Source organism: Mandrillus leucophaeus, unplaced genomic scaffold (genome assembly GCF_000951045.1).
Source record: "Mandrillus leucophaeus isolate KB7577 unplaced genomic scaffold, Mleu.le_1.0 Scaffold262, whole genome shotgun sequence".
Classification (NCBI taxonomy): Eukaryota; Metazoa; Chordata; class Mammalia; order Primates; family Cercopithecidae; genus Mandrillus; species Mandrillus leucophaeus.
Genome location: NW_012102721.1, coordinates 2,682,025 through 2,707,385, shown reverse-complemented (window position 1 = coordinate 2,707,385; position 25,361 = coordinate 2,682,025). Strand labels below are relative to the sequence as shown.

Genomic DNA, 25,361 nt, shown 5'->3' with positions numbered 1-25,361 from the left:
TTTTGCTTTTGTTTTTTTAATTTTACTTTAAATTCTGGGATACATGTGCAGAATGTGCTGGTTTGTTACATAGGTATACATGTGCCATGGTGGTTTGCTGCACCCATCAACCTGTCTTCTAGGTTTTAAGCCCTGCATGCATTAGGTATTTATCCTAATGCCTCTCCCGCCCCTTGCCCCCCATCCCCCGACAGGCCCCGGTGAGTGTTGTTCCCCTCCCTGTGTCCACATATTCTCATTGATCAACTCCCACTTATGAGTGAGAATAGTCAGAATGGCCATTATTAGAAAGTCAGGAAACAACAGATGCTGGTGAGGCTGTGGAGAAATAGGAATGCTTTTACACTGTAGATGGGAGTGTAAGTTAGTTCAACCGTTATGGAAGACAGTGTGGTGATTCCTCAAGGATCTGAAACCAGAAATACCATTTGACGCAGCAATTCCATTACTGGGTATATACCCAAAGGATTATAACTCATTCTACTATAAAGACACATGCACACTTATGTTTACTGCCACAGTATTTACCATAGCAAAGACTTGGAGACAACCCAAATGCCCATCAATGATAGACTGGATAAAGAAAATGTGGCACATATACACCATGGAATACTATGAAGCCATAAAAAAGAATGAGATCATGTCCTTTCCAGGGGATGAAGCTGGAAGTCATCATTCTCGGCATACTGTGGGTGTTTTTATGGCTCCAAGGTGATGTAAGGAATAGGAACCACAGATTTAATGAAAGATAATGGTGATGCATTTAGTGGCTTGGGAAGATGTTGATTGCAAGGGGATTAGCCACTTCCCTCATTAAGGCTTGCCTCTGTACCCATTGCCTTCATGATGGGAAGAGTGGGCTCCCTACTTCAGATTCCAGATTGTGGTTAGTCATGTCTAAGTCTTACCCAAGAGACTGCCGTCTCCTCAACTCTTCTTCTTCCCCTCCTCCTCAGGGTACCTGGGCTGTTTCTCTCTACTGGAAGCAGTAGAAGATGCCTAGGAAGTGGAGTACTGTCCTGACATTCAGGGACAGCATCATGGGTACACGACCAGTCCAGTCCCACAAGCCAAAGATTGTCTGTAGCCACCATCTTGAATTCTTAACAATTTTGTCTTTGAAATTGTGTTTTGCAAGTGAAGTCCAGTGTGACAGTGGAGCATGAACAGGGTATGCGGAGCCACAGCTCCCATGTCATCCCACCTCCCATTGCCTTTCCAGAATAGATTTTCAGCTGTCCATTCTCCTGCCCCCTGGAGCCCTAGGTTCCCCTTTCCTGCAACTGCCCAGCAATGGCTATGGTCATCTAGTCCATGGGGATCTGGGTAAGTATGTGGAGAAGGTCAGAGACAGCCCCCTGTAACATTTCTGGGTGTGGCACCCCTCCCTGCTTCTAGGTGGCAGTACCATAGAGCTTACAGAGGATGACTGGGCAGCGTGGGTCTCCAGGTCACTGAGGGTCACCTATTCGACTGAGAGAGGCCTGACTACACATCCCCCTCACCTGGCCTGGGTATGATGATGGTGGGGATCCAGGCATGTGGGGGGGCACATGAGTGTGCATGCCAAGTCACAAGGCTGTTCCTGGGAGTCAGTGAGGGTCAGCACTTGACCAGTCAGTATCACCATGCCAGAGGAAGTGGGATATTAAATAAAAAATAAAGGCCATCATGACAGAAAGAGAGAGGGAGACCACAGAAGGAAGGAAAAAGCTTTATAGTTTAGAACTTTAATGGTACCTTTTTCCTGCTTTTTGAACAAAGGGCTCCATCTTTTCATTTTGCTCTGGGTCCTGCAAATTACATAGCCAGTCTCATCTGCATAATTCTACGAGTATGCAATAGGCTTGCAGGAGATGTTTGGGTCTTGCCTTGCAGCTGAGAAAATGGAAATTTCAAGGACTTTATGGGGATTCTCCTGTAAATGGACTCAGGCCCCAGATTGAGGGGCTTCCAAGGGTGTTCAGGCTTGAAGACAGTCAGGGTGCCAGACACTTCTGTGGTCAGACACTCTGCACCCTGTGGGCCAGCCTTGGCCTCCTCTGCTACTGTAAGGCAAAAAGGCTTTGCACTCGGAATCAGAAGACCTGGATTCTCCTTCTAGAGCTTCCATTTACTAGTTGTATGACGTTAGGCTAATTACTTAATTTCCCCACCCTGTGTAATTATAGGTAAATGGAATTAAGAATCCCTTCTCTACTGAGAACACGTATGTTGCTGTAAGCTCATGATGTGAAAGTGATCTGAGACATGAAAGGACAGAAGGACAGATGCATTAACAAACTGTGCTGCTACTACAATTTAGTTTTCCAGATCCTGGAGGAAGGAAGGAGGAAAGAGAAGGGAAGAGAGGGGATGGGAAAGATTGATCACTTTAGGGATTAATGAAGATCATTTTACTGTATTACTTTTATGGTAATATTAATTTTTTTAATAAACATACTAAACAAAATAGAACTTTGCAGTAGGGATAGGAGAGAGGAAAGGGGAATAGGTCTAGTCACTTCCAGTCTTAAACCCCCTAGTTCTCTGTTTCCTTACTTAGAAATTAAGGAGAAAGGGGAGAAGATGTCAAGTAGAAATTAATTCCAAAATTATCTTATATTATAATCTTTATTTTTGCCCATTTAAAGAAGGTATTTGGTGTCTGGTTTCTATTTGACCAACTGCATAGACATTTGTTAATATAGATGCAAATCCAATGAATCTGTTGGAAATGTTTTGTCTACATGTCTCAATTCTATTTACAGCATAATTTAGAATCGACTTAAAATAGCACTTATATGTCTTGGGTCATTTCCATGGCTAGTGTTTTTATTCCATCATGTTGTCATATGGCCTAAATACTATGCAGTATATGGAAAAGTTCTTAACACACAGTCAACATTCATAAAAATTAGCTGTTCTTGTTATTATGACACTGTGAAAGAGAAAACAAAAACAGCAGGAGACAGAAAATGAGGGAGGGTGAAACAGAAGAAGAAAGAGGGGAAAGGAAGAAGGAAGGAAGGGAAGAATGAAGAAAAAATTGGGAGGGAGGGAGGAACAGAAGGATAGAGAGAAAGAAATAAAGAAAAAAGGAAAGGAGGGGAAATGGCAATTAAAGGGGGAAAAGACCTTAGGGATCATCTGGCTGAGTTGTTTCTTTTTCTTTTTTTTTTTTTTATGGAAAGAGCTAAAACTCTAGCTTTTGATTTCCTAGTACATTATATGCTGACTGGAACAACTCTTCCCTTGAAAATTTTATCTTCTGCCACCTCTTTCTTAGCTTTTGTGGCACTCTAACCCTGATCAATTCTTTGGAACTATTTAGGATTATTCTATCCTATTTAAAAATTGTGATTATAGAAATAGAAAATTCACAATAATTATTTAAGTAAGCATGAAAATGTAGTATTGATTGAAACATTTAGGAGTCTTAACCACTTTTAAAGCAGGACTAATTGCCTCCATGACAATGCCTCCTAGATCCTCATAAGTTCTCATTCATTAAGAGTTTGCTGTGCAAGTGATCTGTCTTGTAAATTGTTCACAGGTTTTTACATATCCCCCAGACATAACACATCCTCAAAATACATAGATTTAAACTGTATTCCAGCTCTGAAGATTTTTAATTTCTTATTCCTGAACATAATTTACGGTTCTAAATGTAGCTACTAAATTTTTAGGTAATTTACCTTGTCTTATATAGTTTTTAAGAATAAGTAAAATGTCAAGTGAACATGAGAGAAGTTATTGCTTTATTTATTTATTTTTTTATTATTATACTTTAAGTTCTAGGGTACATATGCATAACGTGCAGGTTTGTTACATATGTATACTTGTGCCATGTTGGTGTGCTGCACCCATCAACTCGTCGGCACCCATCAACTCGTCGTTTACATCAGGTATAACTCCCAGTGCAATCCCTCCCCCCTCCCCCCTCCCCGTGATAGGCCCCTTTCAATCTAGGCTATGTATTTTAGGATCATCTGGGAAACTTAAGTAAATCCATGCATAAGCCCCGCCCCCAGTGACTCCGAGCCAATCTGCAGTGGGGCCTGAGCACTGACCTATTTTAAAAGCTTCTAGGTGATTCCGAGGCACAGGCCAGGTTGAGAGCCCCAATCCCATTCAGCTCTCCTATGACTCAGGTGAGAAAGCCAAAACCAGCACAACCGAGGGTCCCGCCCAGTCCAAGCGGCAAGAGGTCGGTGTCAGGTTCTCTGCTTCCAGGCCCCTTCTTCACCTTTCCTTTTGGTAAGACATATGTGAGGGGCACCACTTTACCCCAAGGGCCACCTAACCCCACATCACCTCTGCAGGCCAGAGTGTGGTGGTTCCTTTACCTGGGACACCAGGAGCCCAGTGTGTCTCCACCCTGAGCTGCAGAATCCAGGCAGGTGGCTGCCATCTTACAGCTTGACCTTTGAGACCCATGCTGATGTATGTGTTTACCTAAGGTAGTTTTAAAATAGAATAATACAAAAATGCATTCAGTAAATTTTGATAACAAAGAAAACACATTTTGATTCAACACTGTCCATTAAAATGTGAACTGTGGAATCCAGGTGGTAGATACATGGCTGATTGGCTTCCTGTATGTTTGAAATTTTTTCATAATAAAAATTTGGGAGGAATGTTTTAAAAAGGGCTTGAAAAAAATAGCTTTAAAATGTATTTATGTCCCAGAGCATCTCCCTCTTTTGACCTCCCACCGGGAACCCTGTAATTCCTGCCTCAGTTTCCCATCTTGGGCATTGGGCCAGGTTTATGCTGCCTCATTCTTGGCTCCACACCCTCCTCTGCCATATCTGCTGCTCTGAATGCCTGGAGGGACTGAGAAACTCCCCAGGATACAGACTTCTTGTGCTAAAACACTGGAAGTCCTGGACGCTCTGGACAGTTGGCCATCTCCTATGTTGGGGGTGATGATGACAATGATGGTTTTAAAATGATGGTTTTCGAATAGGACCGATCAAATTTGATCCTGATGGACTCCTGTATTTGGGCTTTGGACAGCCATTCTTCTCCATAAGATGAAAGTATTGAGCCAGATGCTTGTGACAGGAATCTTGTCTCGTTCGGGATTATCCAGGCTGTTTGGTACTTTCTCCTGTTTTCTTTTCAATTGCTTTCTTTTCAATCTGTTTTCTTTTCAGCAGAACCAGGTAGGAACGAAAACCATAAAAATGTATAAGGATTAATTTTGCATTATTGGTAGAGTCATTAAAAGACTTGAGAGTAAAATTTGGAACCAATCTTTAATATCAGTGATTTACTGATATAATTTTTCATTCTCTCTGTATCCTTGGGTTAAAATTTTAATATATGCATCAATGTATCACTGAATTACTTGCCAAAACATACAGTGACATACTGTTCATATTTTAATTATTTAATTAATAATTAAGTAATAGGGGTTTACTTTTATTGATAAAGTTAGTTATTGCTCTTAGCTTAATCTCTCCATCTTCTCAGTATCTCTTGTACAATGGGAACACCCTTTAAAATTATTAATACAGTGAAACACTCTCCTAAGTATCGTTCTGCTAAATGTTTATCAATTAACTATTGATGGGGAGAGGATAGAGAAAGCCCTGATTTCTAGCACTTGCCAATTTCAGTGGCATAAATACTACCACCATTACCAATTTCAAGCTAAATGGGAAAGAGAGATGACTGCACTGCCAAGCTGGGCAGAGATGTGCACAATCCGATCTCCCTGGCCAATGACAGCAGCTCCACTACACCACGGCATCTTTATGCTGCAAAAAAGTAGGTCAGACAGATGCTCCCTTATATCATAAGAACTCAGATTTGTTGAGCATTAAGGGTACTGTTAGATAATATTATAGTTTATGAAGCAAATTTATCAATTGATACGATGTAAAACAGCACCTTCCTCAATGGGTAATTTTGCAGGAGAAGCACACAGCGCACAATCTTTGGACAAAGGCTTCCTGGGTCTGGATCTCCCTTGGCCCTGATAGCAGGATTTGCCCACAGCCTCTCCTTGGTACCAGTCCCTGTTAAATTACCCCATCCATTTGTTATGCTTCAGAAATCCTTGCAGAAAGGGCTGCTGTACAGACATGTTGTCATCTCTAGGCATCCATAACTGTGACAAGTGAAAAGGTCATGCCTTCAAACATTAGCATTGCAAAGAAGCCATGATAATGATTCATTTTTAAAAATCCTTTCCACCATTTCTTTAAAGGGCTGAAAATACTTGAGCTGGTTAGAAGAACATGGTCTAGTCAGAGCATTTCTCTCTAAGTGCTGAATGTAATAACCAGAACAAAAATACCCATTTTAGTAGGGCACTCTTTCAAAGTAGAAATCTAAATAAAACTGAGGAGTATTTTTGCAGATTAAGATGGGCAAATCATAAACAAACCAGAGGTCTGTGGTTTGGCCAAGGTATTTCTCTCATCAAATGCAATAAAGCTTGCGATTATTATTTTTAAAAAGGAAAATAGAAGAAAACAAACAAGTCCTCAAAACAATGCTGCAGTTTTTGGGGAACAGTATTTCCAGTTGGTTGTTTTAAAGTACCAGGGAATTAAAGTTCTGGGTCAACACCAGCCTTTGCAATGCATTGCTCCCCTGCACAGAGCTCCTAGAATAGGACAGAAACCCTTACTTCAGAATTGGCTCACTCTGATTGGAATAAAGTCAGTGAGTGTTAAACTACCCTGGATTTCAGAGGTGATGATGGTGACTTACCATGTTCTCACAGGAAAACTGTCTTTTTTACGTCTTACCATTTTACAGATTTCCTTTTTACAAACACTGCACAATAGGACATCCTGACCATAGCCTTGAGATACCCAGGAGACTGGGAGGCATTAAACATGGATTGATTTTCAGTTTTGCAACCAGAGTTTCTGTTGTTCTAAGGATGAGGGTGTTGTGGGAATCAGGATGCTCATCAGGAATTGGGGGATGGGGGATGATGGTGGTGGACAGGGGTCACCTTTCAAAGCTAAATTATATGTGGGTGTCATGGTTTCTGATTCACATTCCCCAGCTGTGAGAGAAAGAATGAGGAGTAAATATTTTCTTGTTCATAGGCCTGTAATACATTAGGTTACTTTTGTTGGCTTTGAGATCTCTAATTATCATGAGTTAGCCCTTTTCCCTTATGAGAAAAAAAATCTTGATTAGTGGATTTGAGGCCAAACAGAAGGCACCACCACCTTTAGTTCCTCTGTGACAGCAGATCCATGGTGAGCCTGGGCTTTCTACAGCCAGTAAGCCTCCAGCTGTTGAGGAACATGCCAGGTTACCTTTTTGTAGGTACACCCAATCTCTACTCTTTCAGTTCCCTCATTGAATTCAAATGGTTGAACTCAAATTGCTGAAATCAAATGGTTGAAAGGGAATGTTCCCTCACCATAAATGCTGAATCTTAACCCCTCCTCTCATTCCCTCTTCTCTCTCCAGTCTCCTGCCACGAGAGTGCAAAATGGTGCTGCCAGTTGGTCAAACAATGTGGCAGTTTATCAAAATGTTGAACATGAAATTGCCATATAACCCAGTAGTTCCACTTCTAGGAATCTCTCCTGGAAAAAATGAAAACATTTGTTCACACAACAGCTTATACAGGAATATTTGTAGTATAATTACTCATAATAGCCCCAAAGTAGAAATAACCCCAGTGTGCATCAGTGGGTGAGTGGATTTAAAAAATGCAGTATATCCATGAGCTGGAATATTATTTAGCAATAAAAAGGAACAAAGTACTGGTACTTGCTATGACATGGATGAACCTTGACAACACTATGCTTAGTGAAAAAAAATCCAGAAAACTAGATATTAAAGAATACATGCTATATGATTCTGTGTATAGAAAATGATCAAAAAAGGCAATACAGGGACTGTGTTAGTCTGTTCTTTTAAAGACGTACATGAGACTGGGTAATTTATAAAAGAAAGAGGCTTAACTGACTCACAGTCCTACAGGACTAGGGAAGCCTTAGGAAACTTACAATCATGGTGAAAGGGGAAGCAAACGTGCTTCTTCACATGGCGGCGAAAGGGGAAGCAAACGTGCTTCTTCACATGGCGGCAGGAAGGAGAAGTGCAAAGGGCAGAAAGCCCCTCATAAAACCATTAGGCTCTTGTGAGACCTCAATCACTATCATGAGAACAGCATGGAGGTAACCACTCCTATGATTCAATTATCTCCCACCAGGCCCCTCCCATGACACTTGGGGATTATGGGAACTACAATTCAGGATGAGAGTTGGGTGGGGACACAGCCAAACCATATCAGGGAGAGAAGGTAGATTAGCGATTGCTTAGAACTTGAGCGGGGAAAGAGAAATGACTGTAAATGGGCAGGAGAAATATTTTAGGGTAATGTAAAAGCTCTAAGGTTTGATTCAGTGATGATTATACAACTGTGTATATTTGTATTCAGGTTATAATGGTATGTATGTATATGTATTAGATAATATAAATATATTTGTAATGGGTTGAATAGTATCCCCAAAATTAATGTCCCCTTAGAACCTTGGAATATGACCTCATATGGAAATAGAGTCTTTGCAAATATAATTCGTTAAGAAGAGATCATATTGCATTAGGGTAGGTTCTAAATCCAGTGACTGGTATCCTCATAAGAAGTCCATGAGAAGACACAGAAACATTCAAAGAAGGATGTAAATCATGTAAAGATAAAGCAGAGGCTGAAGTTTTGCTGCCACAAGCCAAGGAATGCGTGTGGCCACCAGAAGCTGGAAGAGGCAAGGAAGGGCTTCCCCTAGCGGCTTTAAAGGGAGCATGGCTCTGCTGTTACCTTGATTTTGGAATTCCAGCCTCCAGAACTGTGAGAGAAGAAATTTGTGTTATTACAAGCCACACAGATTCTAGTAATTTGTTACAGGCACTCTAGGAAGCTAATGCAACATTAAGTGTACAAATGAATTGCACACTTAAAACAGGTGAATTTTATGGCATGAATATTGTACCACAATAAAGCTGTTAATAAAAATAAACATTTTTCTTTGATAGGCTAGGGGAAAGGGGGGATCAGAAACAAAGGCTGGGGACAGTATAGCCAGTTTTGCTGCATCTCAGAAATGCCGGAAGAGGAATTTCACAACAGTTGTGAACAGCTCTCTTTGACATGCAGGACTCTTGACGCCTCTTTCCTCAGTCACCAATTTGCCTACTTCCCATCTTATTACACGGTCAGTGCTGGGGGGCGCATCTCTGCCACATGGCTGCTGACTCTGGAGAAACTCCCAAATGTAGGTTCTTCTGTGAGTGTCCAGGCTACACAACTGCTGGTATTTTGACGTTTTATTATATGTCTCAAACCTCTCTGGTAAGCTATGGGACAAGGCATGACCCAGTATGTGCCAGTCTTAGAAGAAGCCACCCAGTGTGTTTCTATGGTAAAGTACCTTGGAAGGCTTATGAGGCAAGCAATCAAGTACATAGTCTGAGCTTGACCTCAGAAATGGGGGAAGGGAGCTTCTTCCTGTAATTGGGGAAGTGAGATTTAAAAGCAAGTAAAAATATAGTTATGTTTTGATGAATTTTTAAACTTTCTAGTCCTTTTTGTTAACATCTTATTCCTTTATCATATTTTAAAAATATCTTTAAACATGTGTGCATGGTTATTTTGCAGTCTGTATCTGATGACTCTATCATCTGAAGTCCTGGGAAGCTGGTTCTCAATCATGGTGTTAGTTTTCTCATGTGTTCTTTAGTTTTAGTTTGTGAGCTCATGGCCAGTAGAGCTTTATCTGGGTGCATTTCAGTGGGCCTGGACAGAGAACGTATTCTTGTAGAGTATGTTAGCTTTTGCTAGTCTCCTCAGGCCATTATCAAACTACAGTCACCTTCATGTTAATTCTTTAGCATGAATTTGACTCCAGACCTATGTAGAGTCAGGCCAGTTTTGCAAATTTTCAGGGGAGAGATTGTTTTTCTACATATATAACACAAGCTGAGGTAGTTTTATTCTCTCTTTACTTTTGTGGATTTTTATTTATTATTATTATTATTATTTTGGTTATATACTTTCTGTCAAGATAGAACCCTTTGAGGAGCCTGGCTTTGGAGGTCTCACATTTAATGTCATGCCTCTCAAGTAGTCAAAACACCACCATTATATTACCTCTGACTTTTCACCATCAGCTTTTGTTTTTGGTCTCTGGTTTTTCTCACCTTCTTATAAGCTTAGTATGCATTTTAAAAGGTGTTTGTTATATACAGTCTACAATTTATAGGTGGCTTGTGGAATTGGGGTGGGATCTTGTGTCATCTGTTGCCAAGAAAAGAAGCCTACATATTAGACTAATTTTGATGTGGGAAAAGAAAACTTGAGAAGCTTCACGAATAAAGAGTTCCCTTTTCTCAGTAAATTGGAGATGAGATTCTCGATACAAGTTATGGAAGAAGGACAGATTTGAGGTCTCCAGTGACTGATAAAGGTTTACAAGGTTTATAAAACTGTGGGAGATGGACATTGTGAAGAGTGGTTACGAGCACTGGTTAGCAGCAATAAGGGATTCACGTAAAGTTGACTAAAAGTGGAGGTTTTATCTCCATTGTTGAAAATGATAGTTAGAAACATAGATGATCCCAGAAAAAGGAGGATAACCCTTCCTGTGAACTTTTTTTTTTATAGACAGAGCAACCAGTAACATCATTGTATTAGTCCGTTTTCATGCTGCTGATGAAGACATACCCAAGACTGGGCTATTTACAAAAGAAAGAAGTTTAATGGACTTACAGTTCCATGTGGCTAGAGAGGCCTCATGACCATGATGGAAGGCAAGGAGGAGCAAGTCACATCTTACATGGATGGCAGCAGGCAAACAGAGAGAGCTTGTGCAGTGAAAATCCCATTTTTAAAACCATCAGATCTTGTAAGACTCACTCACTATCATGAGAACAGCATAGGAAAGATCCACCTCTGTGATTCACTTACCTCCCACCAGGTTCCTCACATGAAACATGGGAATTATGAGAATATAATTCAAGATGAGACTTGGGTGGGGACATAGCCAAACCATGCCAATCATTCTGGGTGTGCTAAGGGATATAGGCCATGGCCCTCAGCAGGATTGGAAGAGAGCAACATGCCGTGGATATGAAACGGCATGACAATTTCTGCCGAGGGCTCACTTACTCGAGTTTCATTTTTCTGCTGCCTTTCCTTTATTTTGCCTGTGATTCTCACTCAGCAGTTTCTTGAATAAATTTCATTTCAAAGAAATATCTCTTGAAGCTTGATTTACCTGAGTGTGTTGCCAGGGAAAAATCAAGAACGCTGCTTTGCTGAACAAGTTGTGTCCCTTTTGGTTTTTCAGTTCCTGCGATGATAACATCATATCCAAATACTACCCTGGCTACGCAGGGGCAGAAAAAGGAGATGAGCTGCACGGCGCATGGTGAGAAGCCCATTATAGTCCGCTGGGAGAAGGAGGACCGAATCATTAACCCTGAGATGGCCCGTTATCTTGTGTCCACCAAGGAGGTGGGAGAAGAGGTGATTTCTACTCTGCAGGTAAAAGCATGGCAAATACAACTCAATGAAATGAACTTTATTGGAAGAATAAGTCTTTCCTTTCACACAAGTGGGTGCAGATAAGTAGCAGATAATCTTTTGGAATTTATTTATGAAGCACCCTTTCTCTCGCCTTTCACACAGCGAGATGACTGAAGTAGCCTTCAAAAATAGTGCTTTAGCCTAAGTGTTAAGAATGGTGTCATTATGAACGCAGCAGGGAACCTAACTGTAATAAAAAAAAAAAAAAGTGAGAAATAAGGTTTTTAAATGACAGTTAATCTTTGAGGAATGACGGCCTATGCTGTGTGCATGTTTTAACTTCCTGCAAAAAGAAAAATGAGATGGGCTTTGGGACAAAAATATTATAAAAACTATCTTGCTTCTTTGGAAAAATCCACAATAAAAAAAAAAAGCTGTTGTCAAGAGAGGATCACAAAAGCTAGAGGAAAGCACTGTGAGTAGTGAACTGGCTTGTGCTGTTATCGTGGGGATAGAGGATGATACTATAGCACACACAGGGTGGGGAGGTGGGGAAGCCCTGTGTTCGAAATGCTTATATTGGCTCTCAGACATTCCGTTCCTGGAATCCTCCTGGAAAAGGAATCTGATGTGGGTCATGCTGGCCCCCAGCCCTGGCTGCAGTATTTAATCTGTCTCTTTAGGCATGGTTGCTTTGGATACCACGAAAAAAAAAATGTATATGTGGGATATATGTCAAGCTGACCACGACATCCTATATAAATTACACATCTAATTTAATGAGCTACAACTGACATGGATAATGTACATGAATCCTATTCATCCACCTGCTTACAATTACACTGAAATAATTTGTCCTCAGAGGGATACGTACATGTGTGTGATTTAGCGTATGTGTCTGGAGGAATGGGAGTTGTGTGAGTGAGTGTGAGTGTCAGTGTACATATGTGTGTGCTGGGCATGGCAGGAGAACTGAAAGAGTGGAGAGAGAGCTTTACGGCCCGAAGTCATTTTGCCTACTGAAAAAGATAAATTTCTTTCTGCTTCACACATAGATTTTGCCAACTGTGAGAGAAGATTCTGGTTTCTTTTCCTGCCATGCTATTAATTCTTATGGGGAGGACCGTGGAATAATTCAGCTCACAGTGCAAGGTAGGAAGACGATAGCATAAGAGAATAAACACAGTCGTTTCAGGACGGGAGCTCTATGCTCAGCCTTGGGCATCTGTGTGGCCTCAATTTGCCCCGTAACACTTCCTAATTCCCAGGAAATTTTGAATATGTATAATGTCAGTGCTAAAGCAGAATTTTGCAGTGCCTGTGATTATGTCAAAGTAAAGCCCTGAAACAGGGAACGAAGCCCTTAGAGGAGCCAGTCAAGATGACAAGCCCATCACAGTCAAGCCGCATGCACACAAGTACAGCGGTGGAATTCCTTAGCTCAATTTTAGGAATCCATGTACTAGATGACCAGAATGAAAGGGAAGTTTAACATTTGGGGCCAAAATATGTTTTGAGTTAGAGATCCAAACTAGAATAGTGACATTTTATATCCTCCAGGCTTGGTCCAGTTCTTAAGGACTATGAAAATTGGAAGTCTTGGGAAAGTGGAATTTCTCTTCCCTAAAACGTGATTAGGAAAAAGAAAATGTTTCCAAATAAAAAGCATCTGTTCTTGTCTAATGCAGACAAATCATTTGTGAGTCACGCTCAGCATTTCCACTAGCGTTTCATGTCAGAGCTCCGTTTGAACTAACTCGGAGTCTTTCTGTTGATGGCGCAGAGCCCCCAGACCCTCCCGAAATTGAGATCAAAGATGTCAAAGCACGCACAATTACGCTCAGGTGGACCATGGGGTTTGATGGAAACAGCCCCATCACGGGCTACGATATTGAATGCAAAAATAAATCAGGTAAGTTCTTGACTTCCTCCAGCTTCATTTCCACCTCAGAAAGTTCCTTTATTTTACTCCTTATTAATGTGTTTTGCCTGTAAGTGCACAACTCAGCTCACAGTCACTCAGAGGCACCATTTCCCCCAGTCAGTCTCCCTCCTGGCCGGAAGCGCATCCTAGCTTTCTGCTGTGGGAGTGGAGTTTTGCGTTGAGGCTCAGCTCTGCTTCTTTTTCGTTTTTAGCCAGCCCCAGACTTCAGTCTTGCTTTCTGCTGGACTCCTTGCTACTGCAGCTGCCTGTCGGCATGTGGGCAGTGGCTGATGCAGCCAGGCCCCTGCCATGACCTTTCCTATCTCACCTGCTCCCTTCGTTTCCCATTTCCTCAGTTGGGTGACTTTTGCAGAGCCTGAGCCCATGCCCTGCGCCCAGAGTGCTGAACTCGAACTGTGCTTGGTGTGGGTCGGATAAACTGTGCAGTGGTGGTTGGTGCAGAAAAAGGAAAATTCACTCGGGAGCAACCTCCTGGAAATGCTCAGGGACCATCGGCAACACTGGCTGCTGCGCCCAGGACCACTCAGCCCAGAGCCCATAAATAAAACCGACCCTGCTGCCAGGGCCACTGCAGGTGTGCCCGTTCATTGCCTTCAAGGAACAATGCCGGGGCCATTTTGAACTTTATGATGCGTGGGGCGAGGGTAGAATACCACCACTGTGGCCTCCAGTCAGAATTTTTACTGTGTCTCATAAAAGATACGAGGAATTCGAGCACCGCCAGCATGGGAAGGGTTAATAAAATCCTTATAGGCCACAAAAGCAGCTTTATTTTTTACTTCCTGGACACCGCACATTATTTCAGATTGCCCAGTTGTGACCCATTCAGTATCTTTGGCACTAAAGCTGTAGTAAAAAATCAAGCTCAAGGCAGCTAGGAACCACAGGTCAGGAGTGAGGAAATGTTTCAGCAACAGCAAGCCAGGAACAGAGCCAGGAAATGGTGACTGCAAAGGAAAGTCAAGGGGTGACTCTTCAGGAATTCAGGAGAACAGAATTTGAAGATTGAGAAGATGGTGGATCAAAGCAAAAAACAGTGTTTTGAAAAGTAGTATCTGTGACTTGCTGGGTTGGAAATACATATAAGAAAAATGGAATCTGTGACTTGCTGGGTTGGAAATGTATGTAAGAAAAAATGGAATGGCTCAGGCCATCGGCCTCTGAGTTGCAACTGGGGACCTAGAAGCGAGGTGACACTGCTTACACAAAGTCTGAGGAAGGGCCCTCCAGGGGTTGATTGGACTGCAAGTCTCACCATAGCCAAGAAATGCTGCAGAGCCAGGGCCCTGGGCTCAGGGGTGAGGCACAGTGACCTGGAGGGAGCGGGGAGCTCAGCCAAGACAGTGCTGAGCTAAACAAGCATCTTTTGGGGACTAGGAGGAACAGGTTTCCCAAGGGCCCAGGGAGAGAGGCTGACTTTGCCTTTGTTCTAAAGAAGTGGGATTGCAAGTTCACAGATACAGGTCTTGAAGTGAAGCAAATGCTTCTTAGGTGAGGCAGGCACATTTGAGCAGAAACTGGCCTGGAACCTGGTGACAGTGATGAGAGCTCAGACAGATGCAATGAGCACTGTGAGGACAGGGACAGCCCTTTACCTTACTGGCTGCGCACTGGCTATGGGGCTGCAGGCTGCCCGTGCTGCTGGTGCCGGAGCACACAGGAGGCCACTCCTAGTGGAGCAGCTCAGGACCTCCCCTGTCCTCATGGAGGATCGGGCATTGCCGGATGCTGGTGGCAGGCCTAGGCTCAGTGGTTTGGGACCCAGCCTGTATGGGATTTGCTGCTGGGCCTGTATTGCACCAACTCTGCACCTTCGCTTGCTCATCTCACCTGTGAAGTGGGCACTGCTGCATCCACCTCAAAGGACTGGCAAAGAGACCACAAAGGCCACCAGCTGCCCTCTGCCTGGAGTCCTCCCTTCCTTGGGCCACCCAGTTACTACCCCCTCCTTAGATCCCAGTTCCCAGGTGCTCGCCCAGCTCCATCTCCCTTTCAATCTCCCTTTCAATCTCAGCACGTGGCATTATGGGACATCATATATGTATCTCTGTGATTACTGACAAATATACTGACTAATGCATTTCACCTCCACCACGCTAGAGGCTCCTTGGGGACTCCCTCCACCTAGTAGGTCTATTTTCACCCAGCTCATTTCTCCAACACCCAGCACCACACCTGACATGTGGAGACACTCAATGGATATTGGCAAACTCTAAGAAGGGAAGACGTTGAAAATGCCTTCCTCGCTGCCTGGAGCATACTCGACATCTAATAGGTGGTAGCTTGTAGATTGCTCCAGCATGCAGGAAAATACGAGTAAAATGCCTCTAAAACCCTCTGTGTTAAACTACTTGCTCAGCATCTAAGAGTCCTCACTATCTCCCTACTCCCCAGGGGTTTCCCAAAGGCAGGGACTCTGGTTCTCTGTGTCCTGGGATCCCCAGCACCCAGCACAATGTCTGTCAAGTGAAGAGTGTACTGTAAATGTTTATTGCATTTAATTTACATGCAATTGAAATCTAAGAATCATTATTGTCAACAGCATCTTTAAATGTATACATTGATCATGGTTTATATAACTAAAGCAGCAAAGCTTCTTGTCTATAAAGCTGAGTGCAGGAGGGATTGAGGGATACTTTTTCCATCCTTCATGCTCTACTTCAACCAGAGACAGGGCCAGTGGTGTGGCTTAGATGTTATGCAGCCCTGGAACAAGTCATTTTAAGAGTCAGCATGGGTCCCAGGAGAATCACTGGGGAAAAGCCCACAGGACAAGCGGATCCAAGTCCATGACCAAGGTCTCCACCAGGACCCTATAGAACTCCCATTACTTTCAGTTTGGAAGCCCTGGGAGGAAGGAGCTGTGCTGAGAGTAGACAGCACCTGTACTCACTGCTGTATGAGGTGTGTTAGTCAGATTTTTCATGTATTAGTTGCTTCCTCAAGAAATTTTTGGTGTATAAAAATTACAACCATAGTTTAAGTGAGTGTAGTTTTAGACTGATTACAAAGAAAACTGATCCTTCAGATATTAATAACAGCCTAAATGTCACTTCTTCCAGGAAGCCTTCCCTGACTACCTATTCCCCTTCACTATTCATAGCATGTCTTGGAACATTTGGTGGACATGTGACTATTAATTTACTATCTGTACCCCACTGGACAGTTGTCCCCCTATGGGCCATAGTGAGCTCTGAGGGCTGGAATTGTGTCTGACAAACCTTATGCTATGTCCCTGCACCCCTTGTAGTGCCTGACAGGTATACTAGATTCATGATAATCATTAGTCGAATTGTTGAGTCTCAACCCCTGTTTCAGGCAATGGTGAAATTATCCCCCCAAAAGTTTTCCTTTATTTTCATTAATTTTTGAAGAAAGCAGCATACAACCAATGTATTAAAGTACTTCACATTCTTAACAGAAAGAACTTCTGCAAGTTACCATTAACTCTATGCTTGAACAATCCTAGAAACAGAAACTCATTAACCCAGGGAACACAGTTCTGTCTTTGGTCAACTGTGACTGCTACAAGTTCTTACACTTATTGCACCAAAAAAGACCGTCCTGGATCCAGCGGCTCTCTTCCCATCTCTTAACCCTTTGGCCAAATAACAGTCCTCCCAGGATTTGACAACAGATGACTTTCCTTGGTTTACTATTTTCCAGGAAACACTGAACATCCCAAGTCCTTGTTCTTGTATCTCCTGTCATCATCTCCTGGCCCCGCCAACTCTGGTCATGCCCAGTTGCAGCACCAGAGGGCGTCATCTGACCAGGCAGAGGCACAGTGAAGCTGTCCCTTCCTTATCCAGAATATTCTTCTTCTCCCATAGCTGACAAGTACACAGGTTGCTCTGGTTGCCATAGTTTCTGATTCCCAGGGACTTCTGCTTCTCCTCTACACGGACCCAAGGCCACCTTTAACATCCCTTTGAGCATATTGTCTGGGGACCTCCAGCAGATCCATCTGCAGTTTGCTGCCTCCCTTTATTCCCTTCCTTGGAAGGCAGCCTACCCTTCAGAGTCTGCTCCTCTGGTGGCCATCTCCTCTCAACAGGTTCTCTTGTTGCCCCTCCTGTCCACGGCTCCTCTGGTGCCCCCCTCCTGTCCACAGTTCCTCTGGTGCCTCCCTCCTGTCCACAGTTCCTCTGGTGGCCCCTCCTGTCCACGGCTCCTCTGGTGCCCCCCTCCTGTCCACAGTTCCTCTGGTGCCTCCCTCCTGTCCACAGTTCCTCTGGTGCCCCCCTCCTGTCCACGGCTCCTCTGGTGGCCCCTCCTGTCCACGGCTCCTCTGGTGCTCCTGTCCACAGTTCCTCTGGTGGCCCCTCCTGTCCACAGTTCCTCTGGTGGCCCCTCCTGTCCACGGCTCCTCTGGTGGCCCCTCCTGTCCACAGTTCCTCTGGTGCCTCCCTCCTGTCCACGGCTCCTCTGGTGCCCCCCTCCTGTCCACGGCTCCTCTGGTGGCCCCTCCTGTCCACGGTTTCTCTGGTGGCCCCTCCTGTCCACGGTTTCTCTGGTGGCCCCTCCTGTCCACGGCTCCTCTGGTGGCTCCTCCTGTCCACGGCTCCTCTGGTGGCGCCTCCTGTCCACGGCTCCTCTGGTGCCTCCCTCCTGTCCACAGTTTCTCGGTGGCCCCTCCTGTCTACAGTTCCTCTGGTGCCTCCCTCTTGTGCACAGTTTCCCTGGTGGCCCCTCCTGTCCACGCTTTCTCTGGTGGCCCCTGCTGTCCACAGTTTCTCTGGTACCTCCCTCCTTTCTCTGTTGGCCTCTCCTGGCCACGGTTTCTCTGGTGCCTCCCTCCTGTCCCTCCCTCCTGTCCATGGTGCCTCACAGGTCTCGGGCCAGGTTTCAGCACCATGGCAAGCTCCATCACACCCTGGAAGGTAACAGGAAACACAGACTCTGACACAGAACGTACACGCCCCCAGCCCCTCTCCTCTCTTGGGCTCCCACCCCTAGTTCACCCTGAAAACTGTTATCCTTGAGAAGAATAAGACAGAGGACAAGGGGCTCTGCTGTGCCCCCACACCTCCTCCTAGTCACCAACATGGAGGGCCCACTCCTTCTCCCAGTTACCACTCCATTGTTAAGCCTTTCATGTAATTCACCTCTAGAACTTTCAGTCACCCTCACTCGGTCTGGTCTTTAACCTATAACAGCACTTCTTCATATCAAGTCCACGCTCTTATATTAGTCCTTGTTGCTCCTGCATTCATTGGATTTGGGGTATCTGACCCCCAAGACAAGCTCCCCAGCAAGCACCCAGTGCAACCTCACCGGCTCCTGTCAGCTCCTCACTCCTTCCTCACTGCACAGAGGCTGCAGTGGGACTCTGAACTGCCCCATCCTCCTACACCACCAGTCTCCCTGGGAGGAAGTAGGCAGTTGTGGTGATTGATGCCTCTGCCCAGGCAACATGGAAGTTTCTGCAGCTGACAGGGCCAATGAAGATACAGCCATCTTCACCGGAGGTTTTGTCTGGGAGTTCGCGGACAGCCTGGAGAGGCATATGAGTGTCCATGACTGCAGTCCCTTAGACCAAGCTGTGGCATCCTGCCCACTCTTTCAATGAGTGATTCTGACAACTTCTTCCTAAACCAGGCTGCAACTCTGAGCCTATACAGCCCTCTCAGTCTTCCTGCAAACCCACAGATGGTACAATAATTCTGGGCCAAAGTTTTCTTCTCTTACATTTGACCAAATGATTTCTGTGCATTGTCAACTTGCCAGAAGGTCTTCTAAGCATATGAGATTTTCAGCAGGTGCCTGGAAATACCAAAATCCTGTCTTACTAGGTGTTTTCAGAGACTATGTGGATGTCATACATTATAGAAAAATGACCTTGAGCTTGGAGATAACACAGATGAGGCCAAATCCAAGCCCTTCTTCTTACCAGCTGTGTAACAGGGCTTGAGTTTCTTGACTTTTACTAAGGAAACAAAAACCTTACCTTGGCAGGATGTTGTACAATTTTAATCATATAAAACAGTCTGTCCAAACTATACATCAGAATGACCAAGATAGGGAGTCTTTTTAAAAGCACAGGTTTCTGGGCACCATTCCCCAGAGATTCTGGTTTAGTAGGTCTGAAAGCAGAATTATCAAAAAGCCCCAAGGTGTTTCCAATGTGCCCACAGATTTGGGGGCCACAGAAGTCTTGTTTTAAAATGCCCAGCACATTGCCCTGATGGGAGGATGAAACCGAAAATTGCGATATAAATATAACTAAAAAGAATGCACCATTAACCAAATAAAGAGGTTCTTAGGAGTAAATCACAAACAGAAACGTATGAATGGACATCCAAGATCTGAAAAGGGCAAGTGTGACTGGGGAGAGTCTGGGAAGGCCACGGACAGGAAGGGTGAGGATGGGCTTTGAAACGGGTCCCCCAGCCCATTGGAGGGAGTGAGTGGTAGTTTCTACAGACAGAGAGCAAATGCAGCATCAGAGAGGGTTTGTAAGTCACTGGGAGACTGTTGAACAAGGCAGTGTCACTGAGGTAGGGGCTGAGCTAAAGGAACCTATAGGGCATGGATGTGGAGGTGCCCAGTGACCACCAAGAGGGGACTGTCCTGTCCCTACCCAGGTCCACCATATGTCTTGGATTGGTGTAAGGGACTGCAGTCATGGATACTCATATGCCTCTCCAGGCCGCCCGCCAACTCCCAGACAAAAACCTCCAGTGAAGATGGCTGTATCTTCATTGGCCCCATCAGTTCCAGAAACTTCTATGTTGCCTGGGCAAAGGCATCAACCACCACAACTGCCTACTTCCTCCCGGGGCTACTTAGCAAATGTCTCTGCATCTTGCGGCACCTGGCATTCCTCCTCATCCTCCTAAACATCTCTGCAGAAGCCTGGCTTTCTCTCTGTGCGACAAGGCTCATAGGTGTGTGCCATTTCATTGCTATAAAATTTCCTCTCCTCATTTGTCTTCTATTGAATCACATTCTTCTCCTCGTCAATTTTTTTCCAACTCTTCCTATTTCATGTTTTTCCACCTCTAATCTTGACCCCAAATATGCTTTTTCTTTGTCAACTGCAATATTCATTGTCAGCTTCTGTTAGGTTCCATTCTCTGAGAAGTTAAAGTATTCAAAAGCATTCTTTAAGCCACATATTTTTCTTCAATTCCAGAAAATATCTTGCATTTATGTTTAACACTGGACAGAGAAGTCCCCTAAACTGCCATACTCACCCTTAGTGTGACAAAGTGATTGACCCCATTCCCAAGACTCAGAGGTCCGTGTATTTGTGGTTTATTTGTTCATCTAGTAAACATTCATGTACTGTTTGTCTACTGTGAGCCAGGCACTGTGCTAGCACTCGGGATAAAAGACTGTGTATGGCCAGCATGGTCTCTGCCCTCCTGGAGTTTAAAGTCCAGCAGGGAACACAGATTCAGATTATCCACGGAGGACTTACTTGTGTGCTCATCACCACCAAGGCAGACCCTGAGGAGGGTGGGAATATGTAGGCGCCATCTCTGTGTCCTGTCCTGGGGACTCCTCTGTTCATCCCCCTAGCCAACACCAGCTGTGGACCACCCACCTGCAATCAACAACTGCCCAAACCCTTTTGATGTAAGAACCATGTATTGACATTCCCATCCTTGCTTGAAACCTGAAAATCACCAGATACAAAATGTCATAGATTCAGTGATAACATTTCACATGAAGCAGGTGCTGCTGTTATAATTAGCTGTGGTTGAAAAATAATTCCTACAACCAAGGATTTGGCACTAAATGATTTCAAAAAATAGAATTGAAAAATATGTTTGGTAATCAGGATTTATTCTGGAAATGGAGATTGGTTTGTATGGGATTATCTTATTTTTAACACACTCTATTTGGAGAGGAAAGGATCTGGTATGGCTTGAAGTTTTGCTGGTTTTCAAATGCCTTTTAGAACCAGGGGTTTTGGGGGGACCCAGGGGTACTATCCAAACCATAGTTCATTGTACTGTCCCATGCAATGAGTGCTTACGGTGACCATTGTCCATTCCACTAACCTGAGCTTCGCCACTGGAATTTGCCTTCTGAGATCTCCCCCAGTCGGCTGCTCGGTGCCTCCTCCATCGCCCCTCCCTGAACTCGGCTGGCTCGTTGCCCCATGTCCCTCGCAGCGTGAATAATGAGTGTGGGATGTCACATCCCCTCTGATGGCCAACTCTGCCAGAAAGCTGGGAACATTGCATTGAGAAATCACTTTGAGTGTAATTTTTCTTTCTTTCCCTTTTTTTTTTTTTTTTTTTTTTTAATTCCTGCTTGTGAACTTTCAAAGGCAGAGGAAAAAAACTCACATCTCTATCTCTTCTTTTTTGAAAAACAAAACCCAAAAGACTCCTGGGATTCTGCTCAGAGAACCAAAGATGTTTCCCCTCAGCTGAACTCGGCCACCATCATTGATATCCACCCTTCCTCCACCTACAGCATCCGCATGTACGCCAAGAACCGGATTGGCAAGAGCGAGCCCAGCAACGAGCTCACCATCACGGCGGACGAGGCAGGTACGTGGGACCGGGCGGAATCTTGCTCCAGAGGAGCCCGGGAGCTAACTCTTGAGGGCTCAGATGCTTAAATGCAGAAGCAGACCTTTGCCCGTACTAGGCGGAGGTCTTTGATGCGTGCTCTCCGTAGTTCTGTGCCCTGTAAAAAACGCAGACAGCGCTCTGCATCTTACTTTGAAGGCACTGCTCTTCAAATAGGATTTAGTTCAAGTTTCCCATATCCAAGACTTAAAAGAAAGACGTATGAGGCTAACAATCTGGTGAGATTCAAAGAATCATGCAGTTTTACAATTCCTTTATTTGGACACATGGAATCCAGGTTGATAGGAGAACCGTGAGTGTGTTTCTTTCCTGAGACCCTGTGAAGTCCAGTGTGGGAGGAAGCAGTAACGCTTAACTAGGAAGCTGCAAGCGTGCTTACCGTGCAGGAGATGTGGGAAGGGGAACAGATTATTTTATTGACTAGAAACATCAATATTTAAAAATAATGTTTTTGCTCTTTTTTCTGTTGCAAATAACATTTTATTTAGTGTTACAAATTCAGAAGATAGAAATAAGCATTGTGGAGAAGGCAAAACGGCTTCCATCATTTTCCCACCTAGAGCTAACCCAGAAACAGGCAGTGATAACTGGCTAAATAATTTCATCACCCACACACGCACATGCCCACAGACACGCACCAGTGTATACACACCTCTTAACACACTGTGGGCCACTCATGTTTCCTGGGGATGAAATTAACAGGTGTGCAGAGAACTGAGCAATGAGGCAATGGTCCGTGAATGCTGATTGTCAACCTGCCTCCTGGCAGGAGGAGAGGAAGCCACCGTGCTTGGGTTTCTCCCAGGATGAAAAATAAGGAGTGCATGCCTGGCTCATTTATTGGCGGGAAAGAGTGTTCAGCCCCCAAACCTGCCTCCTCTTTTCCTGCCCACCATCAGAGCAATCAGCCACTCCCTACTGTATGGAAGATGTCAGCTTAGTCTCAGGTCCCTATTTTTCCATCACTAAGATTAAGGTGATTGCCATACCCAGATGGCTAACAGAAGAAGGGAGGTTTGTTCCAACTTTCAGCAGAGATTGATCTTGGCTTCCTTCCCACCACCTCATCTCTGCTACCTCCATTAACAGCATCCCAAATAGAAATCAAGCTTATGTATCTCTTAAATACTTCTTTACAATTTGTAGTGATATCTCTCACCACATGTTTAACAAATCTCATATTGCCAAATGGCTCAATTATTTTCAACTTTTCATTAGTATAAACACCACTACAATGAACATCCTGGTGGTATATCTTTTGCCATCTCCAAGATCATTTTCTTAGATTAAATCCTAAGAAGTCAGATGGTTGGATCAATAAAATGCAACATTTTCACTCTTCTGGTATCTGTAATCAATGTTGTCTTCAAGAGAATAGGTTAAAATGTACAACTCTTCCTGAACTGCAGAGGAATGCCCATTTCTCAATGTCGGAAGACGTCAGTTCTTGGACATTGTTTTCAAGAGTGAGTGACAGAAGACCTTTATGCTGAAGTGCCTGAGAGTGAGCCATTTCTGAGACTTGGATTCTCTGTATGATTTCTCATCTGCAAAATGGATATTACGATGCCTTTCTGCTCCTTACACAGACGTATCTTATCATTGAAAAAAATCTCAAGCTCTAAAAATACTTTGCATGTCTCAGAAATAAGTGGGAAATAAGTGTTCATCTGCTCCTGCAAAAATAGAATTGTATTCAATTATGTATGTAAACAACCCACTAACTTCCTCAGATCCCTGGAATTTCATTACGCTGGGTACTTAGGGAAACTAAGCTGTCCCCATCCTTCAGCCCAAAATGTCATCTCTGACTTCCTGCTCAATCTTCTCCATCCCTCTCAAGCGCTTTTCTAATCCTGCCCCATCCCAGCCACCTCCTCAGGATAGCAGCATTTTTCCAGTGATGTATTTTGCACCTGCTTTTCTGATTGCCATTATTAATGCTGCTGTTGTTGCTTTTTTCTTCGTTTCCTCTGTGACCTCTGCTGCGGCTGGCAGTTGCCATGGCAGCAGCTCTCTCCCTGCCAGAAGGCCAGGTGAACAGCCTCTGGGGTGCTGGTCTGCAGGGCAGCTGCCTGGCATGTCTGCAGACAGATGCAGACTCCTCCTCTTTGGCTCCCGGGCTGACCTTTTGTATTCTATCTGGGTGCTGGCTGTGGCAGCCCCACACAGCCCCTCTCCTTTAATATTCAGAGGAGCTAAGGGGAAGGAAAGGGAAAGAGCAGGTTCCAGAAATGGAAAGCTACAGCAGAGAACTTGTCTTTGTCTTGGTTCATAGGTTTGTATGATTGAAATTAAAAAATCAATTTCCTATGTGTAACTTACCTAGAATGGGTGCTCTGGCCAAAGGCATCCCATTAGAGTGTTCAGCAGGGGCTGTAGACACTGCTGCCCCTTCCCAGCAGGCAAACCCAAAGGCACATCATTTTAGCAGCTGTAGCTGTCTTGAGATGACCTTGTCCCACTGCTCCCTTACTCCTCATGTGGGTGCCTCCAAAAGCTGTTGCCCACTCACTTTTACTGTAATGTAATACCCAAGTCTTGGGCACACGAGGATGCCTCCCCAGTGCTACTGCTTTGCAGCGACACTCAATGACTCCCCAGAGCCCCATGCCCAGCACGGACCTGCCTTTGCATGCTCCCACACCTCTATTGTTGTGCTTCTTCCCCTGTGTGGAAGGCACTACAGGTTCCATGTCGCCTTTTCTGTGCTCTTCCTTGAAAAGCCTAGTTCAAGGATGCCTTCCTCCCTGGTGCAATGCCTCTTTCCATCTCCCGGGTATAGTGGGGACTCCTCAGCTCAGCACAGAAGAGGGATTTTGCTGACAGTAGCCTTTGAGGTATATCTTTATGTCTTCATGGACCCTGCTGTCCATGATGATATGCCACCTGATGTGGAGGGGCTGTGGCCCCCTCCACAATTCTGTCCCTTGTGTGTGTCTGGCATAAGGGAGATGAACGTATGAGATGAACATTTATAAACGTTATTCACAGTATTGCCTTTAGAATGGGTGTCGCAATGAGCAGAGTATGTGTGTGTGCGTGTGTGTGCACGTGTGTGTGTGTGTGTGTGTTGAGAAAATATATCCTGGATTAAACCCGCAGTGAAATTCTGAAGGGTGCCCTGGTCTGAATGTTCATGCCTTCCCTTTCAAGTTAATATCTTGAAACCTAATTCCTAATGCAATAATATTAAGAAGTGGGTCAGAAGTTACCCCTTCTGCCCTGGGAGGACACAGGAGGAAGGCACCATCTATGAACCAGAAGAATAAGCCTTCACCAGATACCAAATCTGGCATCTTGATCTTGGAATTCTTAACCTCTAGAAATAAATTTCTGTAAGAAATAAACTTCTGAGCCAGGTGCAGTGGTT

At 44.3% G+C, this 25,361-nt stretch overlaps 1 protein-coding gene across 1 annotated transcript in view; it reads left to right on the top strand.

Moving 5' to 3' along the window:
• Positions 1-25,361, top strand: part of DSCAM (Down syndrome cell adhesion molecule) — a 909,566-nt gene that overhangs the window by 715,492 nt on the left and 168,713 nt on the right. Inside the window, exons 12-15 of the mRNA XM_011984189.1 lie at positions 11,313-11,509; positions 12,547-12,643; positions 13,275-13,403; positions 21,779-21,946. Coding sequence (XP_011839579.1) covers positions 11,313-11,509; positions 12,547-12,643; positions 13,275-13,403; positions 21,779-21,946 — 591 coding nt within the window. The remainder of the gene's footprint in view (positions 1-11,312; positions 11,510-12,546; positions 12,644-13,274; positions 13,404-21,778; positions 21,947-25,361) is intronic.